We start from the raw sequence: 23,233 nt of genomic DNA on the forward strand, positions 1-23,233 counted from the left end.
GATGCTGCCTCTTCTTCTGGCCTTTTAAAATGAGACTGTCTGGCCGGTAGGACATTTGCCAGTATCCCGGGGTGCTAGGAGACCAAGGACTGGTCTCAAGGCCTTGACTCTCCACTTACTGACGTTTGACCTTGAATGATCCCTTAGCTCTGGGAGCTTTGGTTTCTGTACTTTCAAAATGAGGATTTGAATAATTTCTGATTTGACAGTTAAGATAATAGATTGTAAGAGTCCTTTGTAAACTACAAATGGAAAACATTTGGCCATGTAAGTGAGAAAACGTATGAAGAATGCTTATTAGCACATGCCTGGCACACGGCGAGCCTGGCACCAGCGAACGCTCAGTAGGTGGCAGGTCCCAAAGCTGTCATCCGCACCCCCAGAGGGGCCCCTGGAAGGAGGGCACGATCGTGGGGGCAGAGCTGCCCACTGCTTGGCACCCCAGCCCAGTCCTCAGCACCACCTCGTGGGCCACCTTGCCTCTCTGCATTCCAACCACCTGGCTCCTGGTGCTGCCAAGAGCTGTCAGCTGAGCTCCCTCAGACCTACTCTCTCCCATCCGGTGGCGTGGTGATAATTGTAGACTGAGATATGTCTTATATTTGTATGTCCTCCATTTACTGTCCTAAGCATTGATTTCAGGTGTGACCCCTCTGAGATTAATATATCTGATGAAATGCCTAAAACTACGGTCTGGAAAGCTCTCAGTATGAACTCTGGAAATACAAAGGAAAAGAGGTAAAGAGAACTATAATTGCTGATTTTTATGTATTTCTGGCTTTAAAAAATAGCAATCATGTTGAAAGTGAAATAAATCTTAGCTGCAAAATTGAATTGTCTAAAAAAAAAATCACTTCCGGGACTGCTGCTAACCTGTGAGAATTGCTAGAAGCCTAAGAAAAGGAAACACGTTTTCTAACTATTTGAACAGATGTGGTGTTTGGAGCCGCGCATTTACACAGCCCCAAAGTCAGGACAGGATTACTTGGGGATGTAAATTTGCTTTATCTGTTTAGTCACCTAAATCCTTTTTCTAAAAGTGCCCATTTCAGGGGCGCCTGGGTGGCTCAGTCGGTTAAACCGTGCGACTCTTGGTTTCAGCTCAGGTCATGATCTCAGGGTCGTGAGCTTGGGCTCCACACTGAGCAGAGAGCTTGTTTGGGATTCTCTCTCTCTCCCTCTCCCTCCGCCCCTCCCCCAGCTCATGCATGTGCGCGCTCTCTCTCAAAACAAACAAACAAATAAATAAATAACCATTAAAAGTTCCCATTTCAAAATTTCCCTGGTTACGGTAACTGCACAAACTGGAAAATGGCTAAAATGTGCAGAGAGTGTCGATAGTATTGATACAGACATTTAACTTGTTCCATAATGAGAATTATTGCCAAGAAAAGATTTTGAAATAATGTCACAGTTTTCTTATTTGGGAAACAAAATTCTGTATATCATTTGCCAATAGCGTAGATCAATTTTCATCAGGTTACTGAAGAAAATGGAAGGACTTGAGGCATCTTTGCCTTCACTGAGGCAAAATCTTAGATCTATATTAAAGGCAACTTTTCTAGTTAAGGGGAAAAAAAGCAGTAGGCTAGGAATTAGGGGACCTGGTCTAGCCATTTATTCCACGTGTAACCTGGCAGGCCATTGTTTCTGGGACTCAGTTTATTCAGCAGTAAAATGGGAATAATAATGACTAACTTCCTCACTCATAGGAGTGTTCTGAGGAGGAGCTGAAGTACTGGGAAAAGTCACAGCCACCAGTGGGTGGTGGTGGTAGGCTTTTTCTTCACCGAATGGGTTAAAATAAATCTGTGCTGAATGTGAGTGAAATATAGAATCTTGTTTCCTTCAGAGGAAAATCCAGGCAGCTGTCGAAATGTATAACGCACATGGTTATTTTTAGTTGAGAACTAGTCTACTTGTAAATGAACTTAAAATATAGCCAGATCCAAATTGTGGTGACATCTTCAAAGTATTGTGTTAAAAGCAGGAATGAATCATGTGTTCCCTTTTTGTCTAATTGTAACACTTTTATTCAGTCTCTTCAACTAAAAGTCTTTGCTGGGAAGGAAGATTTGGGCCGTGAGGTGCCTCAGGGAAGTTCTGGTTACAGAGAAGATGGTGAGTCTCTCAGAGAAGAAGCAAGACCAAGTCTGGCCCTGTCCGTGGTCATGTCAAAGCCATGCCGAAGCATGCAGTTATCCGTGCTGGGCATTGGAGGGCAGCCAGCCATCCCCATACCAGCAGCCAGTCACCAGATGTGAACGTGGAAGCAGAAGACCATGTCCTGTTGGTACTTCTCTTCTTCCTTTCTCTTTCTCTTCAGAACTGCCACCCATGAAGACCCAGCTTCCCATCTTCCAGACATTTTCTCTGAAACTCTCTGCTGGCCTGCAGAGCCATATGGATCCATTCTCCCACTGAGGATTCCCTCAATGAGCTCCCTCTTCCTAAAAGATGGGGCGGGGGAGTAGGAGGAGAGCAGAGAGAAAAGGGAAGGCTCTCCAGTCCCGCAGAATCCACAGGCTCCGAGGCAGTCCTGGGCCTTGGTTTGCTGCCTCCTCTGGGGGAGGCTGGTCAGACCCAGAGGCTGTCAGGAGGGACTGCCACTAGGACGGTCAGCGACCAACCTGGGCATCGGCAGGGCCTACCACTGAGGCCAGAAGAGGCCTCTGCCCCAGGCGCGTCTGTATCGCTCCCTGGCAGCAGCCTGCCTAACTCGGCAAGAACCTTGGATGATGAAAGGGCCACAAGGGACACTGGCGTTGTTTAGCTCAGACGGGAAAAAGCTCGGGGGAAAATCAGGAATGATAAGTGAGGACGAGCAGCTTCTCTTGGTTTCGTTGAGGATGGACTAAGGGAATGAACTTCAGTTGCTACGGAAGGAGTTGGTTTAGACACCAGGAAGGGCTTCCTCGCCTGAAGATTTGTCAGAGTGTCTGCTTTCTAGACATCTGGGAAATGTTCGATAGTAGTCGTTTGTGCGTAGAAAGGGAGATAAGGTGTTTTTATCGGCCATGCTGTGGAAACATCCATGTTTTGCTGCTGTCTCTTGATACATTCTGATTCCACTCCAGGAGAGATCCAAGTGCTTACGTAATGTCTCCTTAGCTGCCTTAGTAGCGAACCATCATCAACTCAATGGACCCACACCACCTGCAGCCATGTGGTTTCTTCATCATCATGAATTTCTTTTGGTTGACAAATGTTTTGGCTCTCAGAGGTAAAAAGCCACACTGGGAAATGAACCGTAAGTGGTGAAATTAATTTTGGTATTTAGTTGAAAACGATATTTATAGTTTTTCTCTTCTCTTCTCAGTTGTGATGACTAGCAGGGGTTTGGGCTCCAGTGTGTCGAGGTCTTCCCTTGTTTTGTGCACAGAATGTGACCAGTAAGCATGTCGGTACCCAGGGGATTCGATCACATTAGTTTTCCACCCCAGAAAATCTTTGTACAGTGGGATGTTCCTACGGGTTGCTCTCCTTTCTTTTCATAGGTGAAGAGTTGGTCACAAAACTTTGTTGAATTTTGCATTCCTTTGACTTTTAAAATATATCAGTGTAGTCTAGTCTTACTCTGAGGACTTTTGAAATTGAAGGAATCCTGCATTTCTTTAACATGCCCCCATCCCCTAGAACCACACCTATCTTAGCACACAGATGACTTTCAGAATATTGAGCAACTGGTACAGGATGGACGCCAACCACTCAGAACGGATGCCGGCTGTAAACAGGCAGGTGGGCGCGGCCATGCCGCTGCCTCTCGGCCAAACGCCATGCTGCTTTCAAACGTTAAAACGACATCCCTTTGAATTGTGGGTATTGTTCCTGGTTTGATTTCCGCTCACAAGGCTGTCTTAGGGACAGCCAACTTCCCTTCATATGGTGCAGACAGGAACGGGCATGCAGCTCTGAACTCTATGGGCATTACAATCTTTGCTAGCCAAAGCTTCACATTTTATCACTTTAGGAGAAATGTAATGATTGTACCCATTTACCTACCTAATGTAGAAAAATCAAAAGTCAACCTGTCAATGGGAAGAGCTTTCCTGCTGACTTGCCGTGTCTCTCTCTGGCTGCTTCTTTGAGCTTATCTCTTTCTTCGTCTTCCTTGTTCCCTGAGAACACTCTCACTTTCCTCCTCCATCCTGCCCCTACTATCTTTTCCTGCCACGTCTGTGGAGGAAGGTTGGTGACTGTTTCTCCTGTTCCCCTAGTTTCCACACAGCTGTAAGGGATGTGGCAGAGAAAAGCCTATCATACAACAAGTTAGGTGACAATATCACTCAGAAAAATCTCTGTCCTGATTATCAATCTCTCTTGATGCCCTGTGTATGCTAGGCCTCTCGAGAGCAGGAAACCTGTCTTTGTTAACTGTGTGCAGCGCAGTCACAGGACCATGCGTGTACTTCCAGGTCCTTCCAGAGCCAGACCCTCCCAAGTTCCTGCGCCTTAGGAATGTTAGTTACTTTGGAAGCCTGTGCCAATCGTTTTAAGCCATTACATCTTTCTCAGATTAATAGTCGGCCTCATTTCTGCTGCATCTCAATGGTAGAAACCATTCCCTACCCTTATGGTCTCTCTTTTCCCAACTCCCACCAAACACTCAACCCCAGCCCTACCCAAATGCTTCCTCGCTCTCGTCCGTGGCTGGTGGCCATGGTGGCAGTCAAGCTAGGCAGTGTCTGGGGTAGGGAACTAGGAGTGGAGGCGAATATGTTGGGGGGGGTGCGCGTGTACTTTCACTGACAAATGCAAGTGGGTCCATGAGATGTCCTTGCTGCTATTAAATAGTTTGTGTACCTAAGTTGGGGGGACATAAAAAAATATGATCATTCTCCACTCTCGGGTTTCTTGGAGGTCTCTGGCAGAATAGCTTGATGACAAATATAGGCAGATTAGTCTATAGGAACAGGTGTTTCAACTCAATGTTGAGGAGAAACTGACTTCGGGATAGAAGGCAAGGCAGGTAGTTCACTTGGGCCAGAGAAGCAGTCCGCCTCTTTTATGACAAGGGGGATTTCAGGAATGGTTGGAGTGTTGGCGGGCCGGTGCCCTGATGGGCTGGCCGTGTCGAGGTGGGAAGGGAGGGAGGTCAGGGGTTTAAGAAAGTGATGGTAGGTGACATCTTGGTTCTAGTGGTAAGAACGGGTGTTGCAGGGTGGTTGGGTTACTTCCTAGCTCATGACTTTGAGGGGAAGTGTTGGTCTAGAGAGAAGGGGAAGACCAGCCATATGCCGTGAACTTGCCAGATCTGTTGGGTTGCATAAAACGCAGGCTAGCTCTTTGTGACTATGTATGATTTCTAACTTCTGATGATGGGATCATCAGGAGATCTGGTCTTCACACATACAGCTCCTGTCCCCACCTCCTTAGTCATATACGCTTGCCTCTGGGATAGAGAGGTAGTGAACAATTTACTCCAAAAGGTGGTGTGAATAGTTGCTCTTTCTCTTTGTCTGGGATGTGACTGGCTTTTAAACTAGTCATAAATGTTTGATAAAAATCTGATAAATGCTAAGTCTCAGGTGGGGTTGACATCTCAGGCTATGACAACTGTGACCTTCAAGAGGTCTCTGATTTTAGGAATCTGCTTTCTGGTCATCCCGAAAAGATAGTGCCCAGTTTTACTTAATTTTCTCCTTACTCAGCTCTCTAGACTTCCGTCTCAGGAGAAGAATCAGCAGTTCTCTCTGCATCTTCTCTGTCGACTTCACTGTCCATGTTCTGAGTCTCTCAGTTTTCCTGAAGCCTAGGAGAAGATGTGACCCCAAGGCCCCCAGCTTTCCTTGTAACTGGCGTCAGAAGTCCCGTCCACTCTGTTCTCTCTGCTACTACATCAGCTTCTCTAAATAATTCTTCTGCTCCTCCTCCTAGGACTTTAAAGCAGTCTTTCTAGTTTGTCATGGCATTTTCCTCGGACTTCTCAGATTTCCAAGCCACATCCTGGCAGGACATTCAGGAACCCTGCACTGAATGTTCTCAGCCTTCCTGACTTTCTTTTGGTTGCAGCTGTCAGGCCTCCATGACGTAAAAATCCTTCCTGCGGGCCCCGACAGGCCAAATGAGACATCCTCCAAGTTCCACCCCTTTTACTGACTCAGCTTCCTCCGGCAGCCTTTCTTCTCCTTTCTGCCTGGTCTTTCAAGTTCCCCTTGGAGGGCTGACATTCTTGGTCAAGGGTCCTCAAAACCACCACCAGTTGGGGGTGGTGAGAGAGGTGAGGAGGTTGGATGGTTCTGGGGTCCTCAGAAAGGGGACTTTATGGTTATTTTCCTTACTTGGTGTGGGGGACTAGGGATTCTCAAGCCCTCAAGCTCAACCATATTTCAGGGTAAACAGGAAAAGACACCCCAAATTGAAGTGTTTTTCTACCAGATCTATTCTTTTTGATTCTTGGTGCCCTTGTTCTCATACCTTAATCATAAAGAATGGGCAGTTGACTAGGTTAACACTTCTTTACCAGAAAGGAGGCTAATTTTCATAAGCAAAAGAGGTGTGAAGGAACCATATCACTGCGGGAAGCATGAGAAGAGGAGAGGAGCGTTATGTGGATCTCTTCAACAGGAAAAGTCAGAAAGTGGAATGAGTCATCCACAGGCACAATTCCTTTAGGAGGTTCTGTGCTCAAAGGGAATAAATAGTTTCTGATCCTTCCGAAAAGAAAAGGAATAGCATTTTTCTCAAACCTGACCACTGTCAGCACTGGAGAACACAGAACTTCTTCTAGCTGATGGCATTCATATTTCCTGAGAAAGAGAGACCCCCTCCCGCAGCGCTCTTCCAAGGCCCGCAGACATCAGCAGAGCCGGGGCTTCTCTTAGCGGGTTCGCGAATGACTCCAGCAGGCAGGTTCTCACACACGCAACAATGTTGGGAACAGAAGTACCACACTGAATGTGCAACTACTCCTTTTGCAAAAGAGGCAAAAATCCTCCTCCCCGCTCCTTTCTCCCATATTCACTCCTCCAAGATGATCAGCCTCCCTCATGTGTATCTGTGTCTGTGTGATTGGTTGGCTATGGCTGCCCGAAGCTAATGGCGTCCGGTGGAGAGCAGAGCACCCTTCCCACGGAAGGGGACAGCTTGAGGTGCTGGTACATTTCCTGGTTTTCTATGTTCTTCTTTCTAGTAGGTCTCATGTAGAGATAGAGATATTTTTGTTTTAGAGATTCCAAAATATATATTTTTAGTGTAAGAAATGTACCCTCTCCACACTCCACGGTGTAAATAGAACCGAGAACAAATGTGTTGTTGTGATAATCCCATAGCAATCTGTGGTAGGAATAGGACCCTCTCCCTTGCCACCAAGTCTCACGGTCTGCATCTGTGAACCAGGGGAGGTGACCACGACACCTCTGTCTGCCCAGACCTTCCTGTGCTCAATGGGTGAAAAATAAAGTCTGTGTAAACTGTTCACACCTGTGGTATTTTTTGAGCCAAGGGGCTGAGCCAACGCGGACCAGTTTCAGATCGTGAAAGAAGAGTGAAGAGGAGTCATGAAGACAGTTGAGAGGAAGGGCAGGGTATCTGCTGGGCGTGCCGTAAGAGGCGCATGTGTACCTCCCTGGTACAGACCCAGCACAGTCCTTGGCAAAGAAGGGGACTGCCTAGATGTCTGTCTGGGTGGGGGGACAGGACAACAGGAAAAGACAGCCCATTTTGGAGATACTACCAGACCACTGAGAGCAATTGCTAATATTGAAGGACCGTCTGCTGCCTAGAAACCCAGATTTTAGGGGCACCTGGTTGGCTCAGTTGGGAGCGCATGTGACTCTTAACCTTGGGGTCATGAGTTCAAGCCCTACGCTGGGTGTAGAGATTACTTAAAGATAAATACAATTGTTAAAAAAAGTTATTCCTCCCTTTAAAAAAAATCCAGATTTTAAAAATTGCTGTCACTCAGGAGGGTTTTGGGTTTTGGGGGGAGGGAGTGCCCTATTTATCTTCTTCCCAAATCCATCTGTTGGACGGTTGGAGAAAAGGGGATGAGGGAGTAAGAGTAGAGAGGCCAGTGCCAGGGTTGGAGAGGAAGGCAGGGGTGCAGGGAAAGACAGCAAGCCTCATGGAGTTCCTAGAAAGGCATCCCCCGAAAGCACCCTGAACATGGAGCGCAGTGTGGCTATTTTATTAGGGAGCACCAGGTCAAATTGGGCTGTAGCCCTAGAACTCACTAGCTCTGAGGCTTTTGCTATCTTTGAGCTATTTTTTAAATATGCTGAGAGTATCCCCAATAAGCTGCTTTGTCTCAGAGAAACATGCTTGAGTTGCACTGAGGCGGGGTAGTGAGATGGGAAGGCCCGGGTGCAGGGCACGGGCGGTTCTGCTGTGGGGGAGCCTTGAGCACTCTCATGTCCCGGGGACTGGCCTCGGGGCTGTGAAGGAGCCATTAAGTAATACATGGGAAGTACTTAGAAGGGCACCTGGCGTGTAGTGAGCACACAGTTCAGTACGGAGAGACCTGGAGGGAGGGGTTCCTGGGGCGGTAAGGTCGGCAGCCATCACGTCAGGACTCTGGTCACAGTCTCGGCAGCTCCCCGGGTTTTCCCCTCGCAGTTGCCACGAGATGGTTCCAGCAGAACCTCCAGGCATCCCATCGGCCAAAGGCAGGAAGAGAGAACGGCACTTCTCCAGCTTCTCTCTTGTAAAGGGGACAATTATTCCCAGAGACGACACCCCCCCCCCATGTCAGTGGTCAGAACCGAGCCACCTCCCCGTCTCTAAGATGGGACAACAGGGATGGGGTGACGCGGTTCAGCTTGGACCAGTGAGGCTCTATGGAGGGGGGGGCATCTTCCCCGACGGCATTGCTGCTCCAGTGCTGGTACAGAGCGAGGATCCTGCTAGCCGGCGGTAAGGCAGGAGCCAGACGGGATCAAATAAGCCGCGTGTCCGCCTCAGACGACAGTCCCAGCAGGAAGCCGGCGGGCCGCGGCTCAGTGGTTCTCCCCCGCCCTGACCGGAGCGTCACTCGAAGAGACCGTGGGCCTCCTGCCGCCTGGTCCCCACTCTACACCAATTCACCCGAGTCTCGGGGACAAGGACGCCCGTGAATACGCGTTCCATCCCCTCGGGACGGATCTCGGACGCTGGCGGGGTGGGGCGTCCCCGCTCCGGTGCGTGCCCTCCGGGTGCGTGCCCTCCGCCGACCCTGCTCCCCGGCGTCTGCGTCACTTCCGGCCCCTGCCCCGCCTTCGCCGTGTGAATGTTCTTCCACGCGGAAGCCCTCCGGCCCCCTTCGTGTCTCTGGGCCTGACCTGTCACCGCCTCAGCCACCTCCACATTCTGTCACCCTCACTGTGCGCCGTTTCCAAAGTCAGATTCCCAAGATCCAGAGCGGGATGGGTCCCTTGGCCGCCGTTGTAGGTCCCTGACCGGCCTGTGGATCGAGGGCCTCCGGGTCCGCGGCCACGCCGGGGCCAACTGGGAGAGCGTGAGATGCAAGCAGTAAAAGGTATGGCAGTCGGGGGGTGCTCGTCGGCGGAGACTGGGACTCGTCAGTCCCTCGTAGAAGGAGCCAAGGGCCGCGGAGGCACGGGAAGTGACATGTCTGGACATCTTGGCGATGTCCGAAGTGTATCCCCAGGTTACAGAGCGGCCGCAGATTCACCCCTTTTGCCTGGTGGTGGTGGTTCATTACAGGGACACACAGGCACACACTTGCAGGAAGCAGGTGCAAGCTAGCGCCCTGCTCCCACCTGCAGCCTTCGTCGCCAGTGTCCCTAGTGGGGCACACTCCCCACAGTCTCACGGGTCCGGAGCTCCCTAACAGAGGGAAGCACCGAGCTTTCGTCCGGAGGCTAAGGGGGTGTGACGGGGGCTCTTAGCAAGCAGCAGGGTACGGAGCAGCCAGCCCAGGAACCAGCCTGCGCAGGTTCAAGGCCCAGCTCTGCCTCGACAGCTGTGTGACCTTGGGCAACTTGCTTCAGTTTCTTCACTGCAGAACAGCAGTGATAGGGCCACCCCCCGCCCCCATAGGGCCAGTGGGGAGGGCTAAATGAATTCCCCAGCACGAGGAGGCAGGCCCTGGGTGCTCTCCATGTGCCCTCCCGCGGCAGCAGGCCCTCCCTTTGCTCGCTCCTCCAGCCCTTGGCTCTGCAGCTAGGTGGTAGAATGGGGCCCTGGGGCCAAGCGTCAAGGAGTCCCAGCACTGTAACGTTTGTCTGGGGTGTTATAGGTATTAACTCCTACGAAGAAAGAGGCTTCGCATGGGCTTCCTGGCCGAAGCCATGTTCTCCGGCCCAGCTTCTACCTGAGGCTTTCATTGGAGGTTTGGGGTGCTTGCCCAGTGTAAGATACTTACCAGTCCTTGTTTGGGTGTACACTCCCTGGGTCCAGAGAGGAGAGACCAGGGTGTCCCCAAGCCCCTAAGGGTAACGGCCATGTCTTTATTATTAACGCAGTGCCCAAGGCCTCTCCCCACTCTCAGAAATGACAGAATGAATTATAATCACCTGATTTCCTTAATAGACACAGTGGATAAAGAGAGAATGCCCAGGCCTTGACTCTCCAGGCAAAACCGTAAGTTTTCTAGTAACTTCGAGCTATATCATTCTAGAGCTGATTTTGAGCACTGCGCCCTCAGTTTCCTCTCTGCCAGATGCATAAGGTCCCTGTCTAAGGGCGCTGCATCTAAAACACACACCTTCCCTGCCCAGAAAAGTAAGAAGACTTACCGAAAAATAAAAGCATTCGAGAAATAGGAAATTAGAGAACATAAGAGTTCCATCGCTTGCAAATCGCAGAAGTTGAGAAATGAACTCAGTGTTCCGGCAGGAGTGCCTAAATGTGGCCAGGGACCCAACAAGTTTTTTTAAATGAATGACCAAGGGCAGTTGTAACCACTGCTGGGCAATCCCGGGAAAGATTTCCCAACAAGAGGCACTTCGGGGGCCATTGTGAAGATGCGAACAGCCCGAACTGAGCAGCCCTGCTGGGAAACAGGGCGAATAACGGTTGGTGGTCAACTTGTTTCGTTAGAATTCCCTGCTTCCCTCTCCCCACCTTTGGCGCAGGGGAGCTGTGGTTTCCGGGTACCCGGTCCCAAGGAGAGTACTCTGCCCTCTTCAGATGCTGCTGGAAAACAGAGATGCCCAAAGCACGCCCTTGCGAGGGACACTGGAAGAAAACAGGGGAGAGGCTCGGGGTGCCCTGGCAGTTGGGTTTATCTCGTCATTGTCCTGGGGAGGGTGCGTGAGAATAAGAGTCCTCTGAGGACCTATACGATTGGAGTCCTCTAGAAAATCAGACCGTGTATGTAAAGCACAGTGGTGAGGACCGCGGTTCTGTGGGACGGAGGAGGGCAGCCTCGCAGAGCTTCAGAAGTCAGGGAGGCCTCCAAAGACGGGGCAGTATTGGAGGAGAGAAAGAAGAGGGTGTAGGCCGGGCCCCAGAGGCAGGAGTCCAGATGGAATGTTCTGCGGATGGTGAATTTGGCTGGTTTGCTTGCAGTTGAAGATTTTGTGCAAGGAAGCAAGTGTACATAAAATTGGAGGCACAGGAGAGAAGACCTTAAATGCCAGGGATAAGGAGCGAGGAGTTCCTGTAGGCTCTCAGCCACTAGAGGGAAATGTGTGTTTGCTGTGGTGTGGAGAACGTGGTCCTGTGGCAGCGAGGAAGCGCGGGCAGAGGGAACAGTGGAAACGGGGGGCTGGGCCCGAGGTGGTGAGACCCCGGACCAGGGCCAGGGCAGTGGTGACAGGAAGCGCAGACCAGGGAGATGACCTGAAGGAACCAGAGTCACTGACTGGGAGCAGGGGGTGTGCAGGTGGAGCGAACACCTCTCTAATGTCACACGTCTGAGAGAAAAGCTGTCGTGTGGGACAAAGAGGACTTGTCTGCCCGAGCTTCAGAGGACACAAGCAGGACGACCTCTCTTCCAAGGAGGCCGATTTGGGCTCAGCGACAGGACCTAGAGCGAACGCTGTCCAAGACTGGAACTCGCTGCCCCAGGAGCCGGGGGTGGGGGGGTGCCCAGCGCTGGAGCTGCCCCTGGGTGCAGGGGGGCCATCGGCCAGGAGAGCTGCAGGTGGGGGAGGATGGACGCGAGGGCCCGAGACTCTGCCGTGGGGACAGGGCGGGAGCTGCACACAGACGATGTTACCTGGGAGGAGGCTGAGAGATGGGAGGGTGGTGATGAAGGAGTGGGTGGGGAACAGATGTCTGAGTCGAGGAGACGGAGCAAACGGTGCGGGGAAGAGAGCGAGTGGGCTGCGGTTGTCTGCTTCTGAGGCCGAGCATGAGGATGGGGCCTCAGCGCTTGGAGTCCCCGCTGCTCGGGGGCTGCGACTTTGGGTTATCTGGGTCCCAGATTACATGGGTCTAGGTTAAAAAAAATAGGGTTCCAGAATGACAGAAGAGGGTACTTTCCTGACTATCCCCTGCCCCCCCCACCTCCTATCATAGGACCTCCAGGCTCTCTTAAAAGACCCCAGAGCCAACTCCTGTCTGCTCGTGAACATGGTGACCTCAGTGACAACCTCTGCACCCCAGGCCCCAGTTCCAGCTCTCTGGGCTGTGCCCGCTGCTGAGCGAGACCCTGCCATCGCTGCTGCCTCCATCGCCCACTGCCGACCCGCTGTGCCAATCCATGCTGCGCTGGGCTGACACGCCACATGCTGATGGCCTTGGCCCACCAGGTCCCTCTAGGCAGCAATGTGAGCCGTCCATCCTGATCCGGGCTAAGGAGCCTTTTCTCCCAGTGTCAGGGCACCCTCTGCCAGTGGAGTCCCAAAGCTGGCTAGTTGCCTTGGCTCGTCCAGTGTGCCAGAGGAAGAGAGTTCATTACAAGGTGTCGATTGCCTGGAGGCCCATGTCCCCCAAAGAAGGGGATGGAACAGGTTGACCTCTACTACTAATTCCCTACCCTGGTCCAACCAGTGGTGTCCAGTGTCAGGGTCATGCAGGCAGCAGAGGCCACGAGTGGGGGTGGCTCCTAGCAGGAGGTATGGGTAGGGCCAGCATCCCTGCTCGTGAAGCATCCCTAACATAAACAGCTACCATACCTTGAGTGCTTAGCGCATGTCAAACGCTGGGCCAAGTACTTTAAGTGTACAACTCAGTGAACTCTCCCAACAGCTCTTTGAGGGAAGCATTGTTATTCCTTTCTAACAGGTCTGGAAACTGAGGTTAAGAAGGTTAAGCGAGGGGCGCCTGGGTGGCTCAGTTGTTAAGTGTCTACCTTCGGCTCAGGGTGTGATCTCAGGGTACTGGGATCGAGCCCCGCATCGGGCTCCCTGCTTCCTCCTCTCCCACTCCCCCTGCTTGTGTTCCCTCTCTCGCTGGCTGTCTCTCTGTCAAATAAATAAATAAAATCGTAAAGAGAGAAAGAGAGGAAGGAAGGAAGGAAGGAAGGAAGGAAGGAAGGAAGGAAGGAAGGAAGGAAGAAAGAAAGAAAGAAAGAAAGAAAGAAAGAAAGAAAGAAAGAAAGAAAGAAAGAAAGAAAGAAAGAAAGAAAGAAAGAAAGTTAAGCGATTTGCCTGGTAAGGTGCAGCCAGTAGATGGCAGAGCTGGCATCCAGACCCAGGTCTTTCTGAGTCCAAAGCACGTTCGTGTTCAAAACCACATCCTTGTGCCTTGTTCTGACCACACGGGTTCAGCCTGTCCCGTCTTCTAGGCCCGAACGACCACTGTTTTAAGGGCGGACTAATTTGGTTTGGCCATATCTACACCTGCTTGCTTCCTGAGTCAACAAATAACTGTGGGCCGAGCCCCGTCGCCGGGCTTAGGCCACAGGGGTGAACACACTCGTGGAGCTTCCAGTCTAGAAGGCGGTGACCTAGGCGAGCACACGCCACTGAGGAGGGGGCCGATCTCCCCAACAGGATGAGCAGCTTGGGAAACTTCTGGAAGGGACCTCGGTCTCACGGTTGTCACATGGCCCTGGGAAAGGAGAAGTCAGGAGATGTGGTTCGGGTCCTGACTCCACTCTTGACTACCTTCAGTTTCCTTCTGGGTCTCTGGGTTCTTCATCAGTATAATCACGGGCTCGTGGATAGTTTCTTAGCTCTCTCCTGAGCTCGACGTCCCCTGAGTCCGTAATGAGGGCAGGACTTGCTCAGCAGGCTCAACCCTGGGCTTTCGTGTGCTGAGCCAGGAGCCACAGATTGGTCAGCTCTGAGGCTGGGGAATCAGGGTGGGAGGGTCAGAGACATCTAGGAGGCTCCAAGCAGGTTGGAGTCTGGAATCCAAGGGGTGAAAGCCTGAGGTGGAGGCACCAGGGGAAAGGAGTCCCTCGCAGGACCTAGGCGCTCAGGGGCTCTCTCGGCGCACACCGGTGTCCATGTTCACAGGTGGTCTCCTGGATCTGCCACATTGACAGTGATGAAAGTGCAAAGCCAGGGGCTGTGGCCTCAGATCTCCTGCCTGGAGAAGAGAACCCAGCTCCATTCATATCATCACGAGGCCACAGACTCCGCTTTGTACAGCCTGTGATGAGTTATTGGAAAAACCCAACCAGAGGGAACCTGCGTTATGTTGCTGGAGTGATGGCCACCCCCCCAGACGACACGGTGACCTTGCTCATCAGTCCCAGCAACTGGAGTCTTCGTCCCACTGGCACGACCCACAGAGAAGGGCCTGTCCAGCCCTCCAGATCAGGCTGCCGCCGTCTACATGACAAACATCTCACGGCCGCTTCTCTTCCCAGCTTCTCTGCAAGGTGACGGAAGCGGATCATTTACCTGCATCCGGTCTCGTCCTTCCCACTGCTCCTCCGGCACGGCGCCTCCCCGCAGCCCCAACCTCATTCTCCCCCCGCCCCCATCTCTCCCCTCACACGGGGCAAACCCGCCAACAGCCTCATCCTCTTCTAGCCCCGGCTCCGGGTCTCACCTGGTCCCTGCTCACGTGGACCCTCACAGTGCGTGCCCAGCAGGGCCGCCTCCTGCCTCCAGCTCCGCTCCCATCTACCTCCTGCTCTCGGCCCCACCAGAGAATCAGAACTGGGTGAGGCCGATGGATGCTGTCGGGCTGCGCGCCGTTTCAAACGAAACATACCTTTTGTGGGGCACTGTATCGTAGGTACGATTGTTCGTACCGTATAAAGAAACTGAAGCTCAGAGATGCTTAGTAATTTCCCCAAGATCACCCAGCTATTAGGTGGCAGATACGACTCCGAAGCACGTTCCTCTTTCCACTTCATTAATCTACCTCCCAGCACCTCTGGATGAGGCTTTCTTATGCCTTTTAAACTGATGCTTGTTACCCAGATGTGAAATTATTTCATAATACTAAACATGCTTCTTCCTACTCTCAATTCTGCTCCCTGCCTGCCCCCCAGGGAGGCTGTGCGTATTCAGAGGAAGGCATTCTTACCACCCCCACCCCAGCTCCCGAGGGCCATGGAGTGGCATGACTCCATTTGGGGAAAGGCTGCAAATTCCCCTATACTCTGCCAGAGGAGGGAATCCAGAAAGAAAGTTTTCGGCCAGTGCCTTTACATGGGACACAGAGGTGTCTCTGAGCTGGAACGAGGGGAAGCACATAAGAACAGGCCCTGAGATCCACAGCAGGAACGGGAGCCTGTCCTTCCTTTCTCCTTTGCTTGGACCATCTGGGTCAGAAAGAGCCCGAGTTCCCCAGAGAGCAGCTCTTCTCCTCGTCTTGTCCTGCACGGGAGGGAACCGACTGCCCGGCTTCCTTCTTCACAGCAGCCTTTTTGCAGACAGCATCTTATTTGATCCTCGAAACTGCCTGCAAGCAATTATTCTTGTTTCCTTTTTAGAGATGGGAACATACAGGCCCCTGGGGCCGCTAGTGCTGTCCTTGCTGCCTCCTGCCTGGGTTTGTACATTTCACACCCTCTCTTTTCAGAGTGGACATTTACCTGCTGTTGGTTTCACGGGTCAGATCTTAAAAATTTACCATGAAAGGAAATCACAGAACTGTATTGTCACAGATGCTGTCCACTCGCCACATGCGGCTATTTAAACGTAATTAAAATAAATTTTTAAAAATTCGGTCCCTCAGTCACATCACCCACTTTTCAGGTGCTCCGTAGCCATAGCAGTGAGTGGCGAGTGCCTTGGGCAACACAGAGGAGAGCCTTTCCATCATTGCAGAAAGTTCCATTTGACAACACTAGTACCAGATATTCAGAAGGTACGGAGAATTATAAAGTCACAAATGTATTCACTTCCATGGCTGTATAATCGAGTTAGTACAACCTTAGTGACTCGAATGACACACTTCCTAATGCACAGTTTCCGTGGTTCGGGGTCTGGGCACGGCTCGGTTGGTCCTCTGCTCAGGACCTCCGTAGGCTGTCACCGGGGTGTCAGCCAAGGTTTCTGTCTCATCTGAGGCTCAGCTCCTCCTCCAAGATCATTCCAGTGGTTGGGAGAACTGAGTCCCTTGTTGTGGACTGTGGCCCTCAGCTCCCAGAGGCTACTCGTCTCCACAGGCACTTTACAACATGACGGATTGTGCCTTCAAGGCCAGCAGGAGAGCAGCTCCTACCTCTCGACCTGCTCTTCAAGGGCTCACCTGTTTAGGTCGGGCCCACCCAGAATAACCTCCCTTCTGATCACCTTAGAGCCAACTGATTAGTCAACTTTAATTACGTCTGAGCAATTCCTAACCTTCGCCCTATAATGTCACATAATCCCAGAGTGACATCCCCTTACCTTTGCTGTAGTCTGTTCGTCAGAATCACTTGCCTCTAGTCTCACAGCTTCCACCCACACTCAAGGAGAAGGAATTATACAAAGGTGTGGATACAGGGGGCGGGAATCACAGGGGCCATCCGATGATTCCACTTACTACCACCGGGTATCACAGTATGAAAAGACAAATAGTACGAGAGAGTACAAAAAGACAAAACTCAATAAATCTGTAATTCTGCCATTGAAGGGGACCATTGCTAACATTGTTCTATTTCCCTCCAGTCTTTTCTGAGCATATTTCTTTTTATACTACTAAAATCATGCTGTATGTACAATTTGAATCTGTTCTTTGTTTGTTTGGTTTTTGTTTTGTTTTTTTACCACTATCACATCATGGGAAAGTCACTGCAAACATCATTAATGACTGGAGGATACCCTACCATGGATATATTATGACTTATGTAACCAATTCCCTACTGCTGGACAAATATGTTAATTTTTATTAATATTATCAACACTGTGACAAACATCTTTGTGCATAATTTTTTCTGTATGTCACATTATTTGTTTAGAATAGATTTGACAAAGGAAATGATTATCTTAAATTTGTAAAACTCTTGTTACAACTAACTGCTTTCCCCAAGTGTACCAAGTGTAAGCCCCCAGCAGGGAGGCACATGTCCATTTGCTGCAGGGGTCATGGTTTGGGGCCTCTTGGTTTTGGTTGAGTTGAGATGGTTGAGCTCCCCCAGGCAGGACCACAGGATCTCCGGCTCGGTGTCCCCACTGGATTCTTTATCAGCTCCCACGACTTGAACAGAACCTTTATCAAAAGCACAACTTTTCTCCAGGTTGGAGACACTGAGAGCTGTCAGCGTTTTACCCAGCATTAGGCCAGAGCCCTATTCCTTCCTCAATCCTGCTAGTTCTGGGATGTGGTCCCAAGGTCTTTCTTTCCTCGTAGAACCCTCCCAGGGCACCAGACTTTGAAAACAACTGCAGCCCAAATTCCACAGCGTTCCCCTTGGAACGGAATGCTGGGATGGACACGTTTGCCAGCGCCCCCTTCACAGCATCTGCTGGTCTCTCCCGGGGAGGAGAACAGAGACAGGGCTGCCTCTCCTGCCCTGGGGCTTCCCAGGGCCACTCTGTTGCTCTGGAAGGTGCCCAGCTGAAAGGGGGGGAATGGGAGCTGGAACTCCATTCACCAAGCTAACACACGCAACGGTGCCTTAACACGGCTGTGTTTGGGTGGAAGAAAGAACACCTTTTTGAGATTTGCGCAAAGATACACTATGGGCTGGCGGTGGCCCTGGCTTTCCCAAGTGCCTGCAATTCCACCTGTCACCCCCTTGGGCCATCATCCCTTGGCATGTGTCTTAGAGTTCCTCACCTCTTCTCCCCCGCTGACACGTGACTCTGGGACCTTGTGACCCGCCCCCGAATTCCTGTTTCCCCCCTCATTACTGCCCTAGCTTCACACTTCAGACGGAGTCTGTCTGAATTACTACTCCTCAGACTTCAGACTGATTCTGTCACCGGCTCATTGATTACCTGAGCTGGGAACCAGGGTATCTGGGGAAAGCCTGGCTTCCGTGGAAGCAAAGTGCCAGAAGCATAGGTAGAAAAGTTCAATAATATAGGGAGGTATGTTCCCAAAAGAAAGGGGTTGCCTAAGGACAGAAGCCAAAGGGACTGGTTGGGGAGAGGCCGAGGATGACGTGAGCCTCGCACGGAGGGCTAAGCTCGTGGGTATGTGTGAATAAGAAATCTAGATCCAGAAGGGGCTTCGGGGACAGGGCAAGCGCTGTCTGCTGCTCTCCCTGGGATGCAGTGCACAGGGCATCAGGGGTACGCTGGGAGCTGCGGTGGGCTAATATCTAGAAAGTGCCTGAAGCCGTGTCTGGCACGTATGTGTTTGATGCATAAATACGGACTTGGCATTGACATTCCCCGGCTGCCCTTCCTCTCAGAAGGCAGCCTTGCTCCCAGCAAATCTGCAGTGCCTCAGACAAGGCCCCTTGGGGTCTGCAACAGCAGGTTCCAAGGGCAGAGCTGACCATATATAGGAACTTCCCGCCCACACCTCTGTTGTTTTTACTCCACGGTCCTCTCCTTTCCCTGCCTGCCTGTGGACTAGGTTGCTGTCCCAGAAGAATCCTATACATGCCAAAGTCCCCAAACTGGTCTGTAATGAGACCAGTCTCTGAAGGTCTTGAAGACAAGAGCCAGTCTATCGTGTCCTTTTTCCTAGTCCCAGGAAAGCACACAAGAGCTGCTCATCTCCTTTGTTAGATGAACCTACGGTCCGACTCCGACACAGCATTACCCCGCCGCTGAATGCTGATCGGGTACGAAGACATTTAGGGAGAAGTCAGCTCCACACCAGACAGACGAACAGAACAGGCTCCACTGGGTGCATGTCAAGGGTCTGCTTCCTGGTGTCTGTGTGGAAAAGGGTCAACTCAGCAGGCCTGACTGCTCCAACCCTGCACATCCCCAAGAAAGGCCCTGACCCGGCTCCTGCATGTAACGTTTGAGCCCTTGGAATACCCTGCTTGATAGGAGTTTTTCCCACACCTGAGGCCTTGGGCCATACTGTGTCAGCACCACCAGACAGTTTATGCTACCAAAGTGACCTGCGGGGAATGCCCGTTGTTGTACGCCTGAGGCCGGGAGCGTGCGAATCCTGATGTGGCCTCTAGCAGGGCTGGGAGCCAGGCACGGGGGAGCTGGTATCTGTCCCGGGCGCAGCGCGCACCTGCTGACCGGCCCCCGATAAAACCCCTGGACGGCAAGGCTCGCGTGTGCCTCTCTGGTTGACAACACTTCGCCTAGGCCGTCCCATGGAGGTTCTGGTGCCACGAAACGCACCCCCGTGCAACTCCACCGGGAGGGGACCCCTGGGAAGCTGAGCCTCGTTTCTACAGGAATTCACTCCATGGGCTTTTTCTCTTTGCTGCCTTTAATCTGTATTATGTGGCTTCGTTAAGCCGTCGCTGGGAGAGCTTTCCTGAGTCCTGGGGGTCCTTCCAGTGAACTGTCGAGCCCGATGGTGGTCTTGGGGATCCCCACCACAATGTTTGTGATGCGAGAAGCCTGGAGGGGGAATCATCTTTGTCTTCGGCTGCACGGATGCCTCTGCAGAGACATACTTCATTCACGCGACAAACATTTCCTGACCCCCGGCCATGTGCCCACGCTGCAGCTCGGGCCCGGGGTACCCCAGGCAGACACACAGCCCTTTGCCCTCACGGAGTGCGGGTTCTCATGGGGGCGGGGTGAGAGCCTATGAGCAGTCAAGAATAAATAGGGTAACATAGGGCGCCTGCGTGGCTCATGTTGTTAAGTGTTTGCCTTCGGCTCAGGGCGTGATCCCAGGGTCCTGGGATCGAGCCCCGCATCAGGCTCCTCTGCTGGGAGCCTGCTTCTTCCTCTCCCGCTCCCCCTGCTTGTGTTCCCTCTCTCGCTGGCTGTCTCTTTCTCTCTGTCAAATAAATAAATAAATCTTAAAAAAAAAAAAAGAATAAATAAGGTAACAAACACTATGGTGGAAGGAAAAAGTCCTGTGGAGACAGGGTGCTGGGGTGAAGGTGGGGCCCCTTGGGAAGGGGCCACGTGGCTTGACGGAGATGAGGGAGCTGGCTGTGGGGGTGACGGCTATGCCAGTTCTCTGGCTGTTGTCATTATTTAATGAATGCTGGCGGTCTGGGAACTGCAGGAGGAGACAGGGCGGCCCGGAGGTGAGTTAGAAAGCGCTTGCCCTTCGGTGACGTAGGGGGGTGTCTGCAAGAGTGCAATGCCTTTTGGAGCATTTCTCTGCCATTCATATATCCATGGGGCGTTCTGAATTGATGGTTGCTGAGCACGGAGAATTCAGAAGGGGCACATCTGGGGAGCCAGGGTAGGAGGGATTAAGGGACAGCGGTCATGAAAATCTGGGTTCCCAAGAGCAAAAAAGGAGGTGCCGGGATACCAGGGAGGCAGGAGGGCTCTGAATCTTCCTAGGTTTCCAGAGGTGGCTCTGCCTGAAGAGACAAGGTCTCTGGCGGGGGGAGACTGGATAAAGAGAAGGAGCCTTGGAGGACGTGGCAAACGCTGCTGGCTCCGCCCCGGGTGCCCTCAGGTCTCCTCCGCCAGCTCTGTGTCCACCCCCAGCTTCAGTGTTCACTCCCGAAGGCTCTGGCCAACTACTGTCTCAGAGGATGAAACATGAGCTTCTTCACCCAAAGGCACCAAGACCTGCACGTGCCTTCAAGTTCACGTGCCCAGGGCAGCCCGGCCAGCGATGCTGGTGCAGGATACGCAAGAACAGTCCCTTTGCCCCGAGCTGGGACAAACTCTGCTCCAGCTTCTACTCCGGAGCTCCCCACAGGATCAGGCTGAGGCGAGGACTTCACCTGGAATGGAACCCTGGCTTCTCCTTCCCTCATCTGCTCTCCCCATCCCCGTATTGGAGTGGGACTATTTCCTTAGGAAACCACCTGCACGTGAAGCTTTGTCCCATCTGACCCAAGACAGACAATTCAAGCACCAAAGCAGTACCCTGGCTGTACCCTGGCTCACAGTGCTTCGGAAGAAGGGACAGAGTGAGGAGCGGGGAGGGACAGCCGCACCTGTTCCCATGGCAGCCCGGAGAAGCATTCCTCTCCCCACCCCAGCCTGGACTGCCCAAACCTGCCTGGTCTGGTTTCTGTAGAAAGGACATTGCCAGTGCCTAAGGAGAAGCGCACCAGGCTTCAAACTGCCCCAAACTCCGGGAAACTGATGGAAAATGCAAACTCAGTATCAATTCCACGCGAAACCAAAGGGCTAAATCTGGAGCCCAGACTTGGGGCAAATAACTTCAAAACGCACACAGAGAGGATTCACCCTTTTTAGCCAGCCTAGAAAGCTGTCCAGACAGTTCAGAGGAGGCGCTGAGACCAATAGGAGAACTTGTCTAAACAGACTACCCGTCCCATCTTTGCTCAGCCTGCCCTCTGCTGGACTGACTCATGAACAGCGGCTAGTCAGGAGGGACGAAGCCAAACGCAGGTTCCAGAATTCTCTCAAATCCTACTCATCCTTTAGGGTCCAACTTAAATATCATCTCCTCCGGGAAGCCTCCCCTGGTTCTTGCAGCTGGAAGCAAGTTCTTTACTGTGAGCTCCTGCCAGCCCTGCATTTACACTTCTCTACTTGCCTACCTTGTAGAGACAGGTGTTCCGTAAGGTGCTGTCTTATGTTGTAGTTACGTAGTTTATCTCCCTGATGAACTTGTGAGCTCCCAGGGGAAAAGAATTTTTTTTTTTGAAGTTTATTCCCAAAGGATTTTGTACCTGCCCTGAAATATCTCCTACAACTAAGCCCTAAATTTGCACCATTAAAGACAGTTTCTTGAGGGGCGCCTGGGTGGCTCAGTCGGTGAAGCGTCTGCCTTCGGCTCAGGTCACGATCTCAGGGTCCTGGGATCGAGTCCCACATTAGGCTCCCTGCTCAGCAGAGACCTGCTTCTCCCTCTGCCTGCTGCTCCCCCTGCTTGTGCTCTCTCTCTCTCTGACAAATAAATAAAATCTTAAAAAAAAAAAAAAAGTCGCTTGAATTCAAATGCATCTCCAAAAAGACCCAATTAAAACATAACTATGAAAAAATGTAAACGTGTTACTCTGTGAGTCATTAACCACTTATGGCTTCAACACATTAACAGAGCCCAGAGCTCAGAGCCACGGTGTTATGGGAGATGTTTTTTGATGGCAGAGAGGTGAGGAAAGGCAGAGGGTAATGAATAAAGGAGGAGAGGGTTGAGCACAGGGCATTTCTGAAGACAGTTGGCTGGATAAGGCTAGAGAGGGGTTGGGGCGTTGGAGGGAAGCAGAAACGTACTACCAGGCACTCACTCACCCTGAGTGAGAGGTTCCAGCAAGACAGGTGTGGGGTACATATCAAAGGGGCCATTGTATCTTGTAGGACCCAACAGGTAATTATTGGCTCAACACGCAAAAAGAAAACAGTAAAAGAGAATTAATAGATACTCAATTACATGTCAGTAAAACATAACATTATGTCAACATCATTAATTGCTAAATTTAGCCTTTTAAATATTCATTCTATTTGAAAAGGATTTGTGGGTTAGATTTTCTCACTTTCTGAGTAGGATTCCCGAGTAGAGACAGCGACTCCTGAGAAATCATAGCCATTTGCAAATTAAATATTACTCATAGCCGAATAATTTCCAAAGCAAAATCTTAAAAAATCCTTTCAAATTTCCAGGGAAAAATTATATTTATTGTAGCATGTGAGCACCTTTTGATATATTTGGCATAATAAAAGTAGGACTCCCTGGGGCTCACAGAGTTTTAAAGGGCCCTGTCAAAGATCAATTTCATTCATCCCCTTCAGGTGCCCTCCCGATGACATCACGGGCTTCACCTGCCACGGACGAGCTGCTTCCTTCTCGGAAAGGCAAATGTACCTTCTTGTCCACCTGTATGGGCCCATCCCTTACAACTAACTGAGTGATTAAATGCTTGGAATAGATAACTGAAAAGTTTTCCTGCTCCCAAGTGTTATCAGTTTCCTACGTGTATTTCCCAAGTCTCTCCTGCATTTACAAGCAAAACTGATTACATACTCCACCTTCTCCTTTT

General features: G+C 51.4%; 1 protein-coding gene across 1 annotated transcript in view; it reads left to right on the forward strand.

Annotated features, from left to right (window-relative positions):
- Positions 1-732, forward strand: part of SLC4A8 (solute carrier family 4 member 8) — a 66,940-nt gene extending 66,208 nt beyond the window's left edge. The window contains exon 25 of the mRNA XM_087855395.1: positions 643-732. Coding sequence (XP_087711521.1) covers positions 643-713 — 71 coding nt within the window. The 3' untranslated portion in view covers positions 714-732. The remainder of the gene's footprint in view (positions 1-642) is intronic.
- Positions 733-23,233: the final 22,501 nt, after the last annotated feature.

Source organism: Ursus americanus, chromosome 25 (assembly GCF_024610735.1).
Source record: "Ursus americanus isolate L20-20 chromosome 25, mUrsAme1.1.p, whole genome shotgun sequence".
Lineage (NCBI taxonomy): Eukaryota > Metazoa > Chordata > Mammalia > Carnivora > Ursidae > Ursus > Ursus americanus.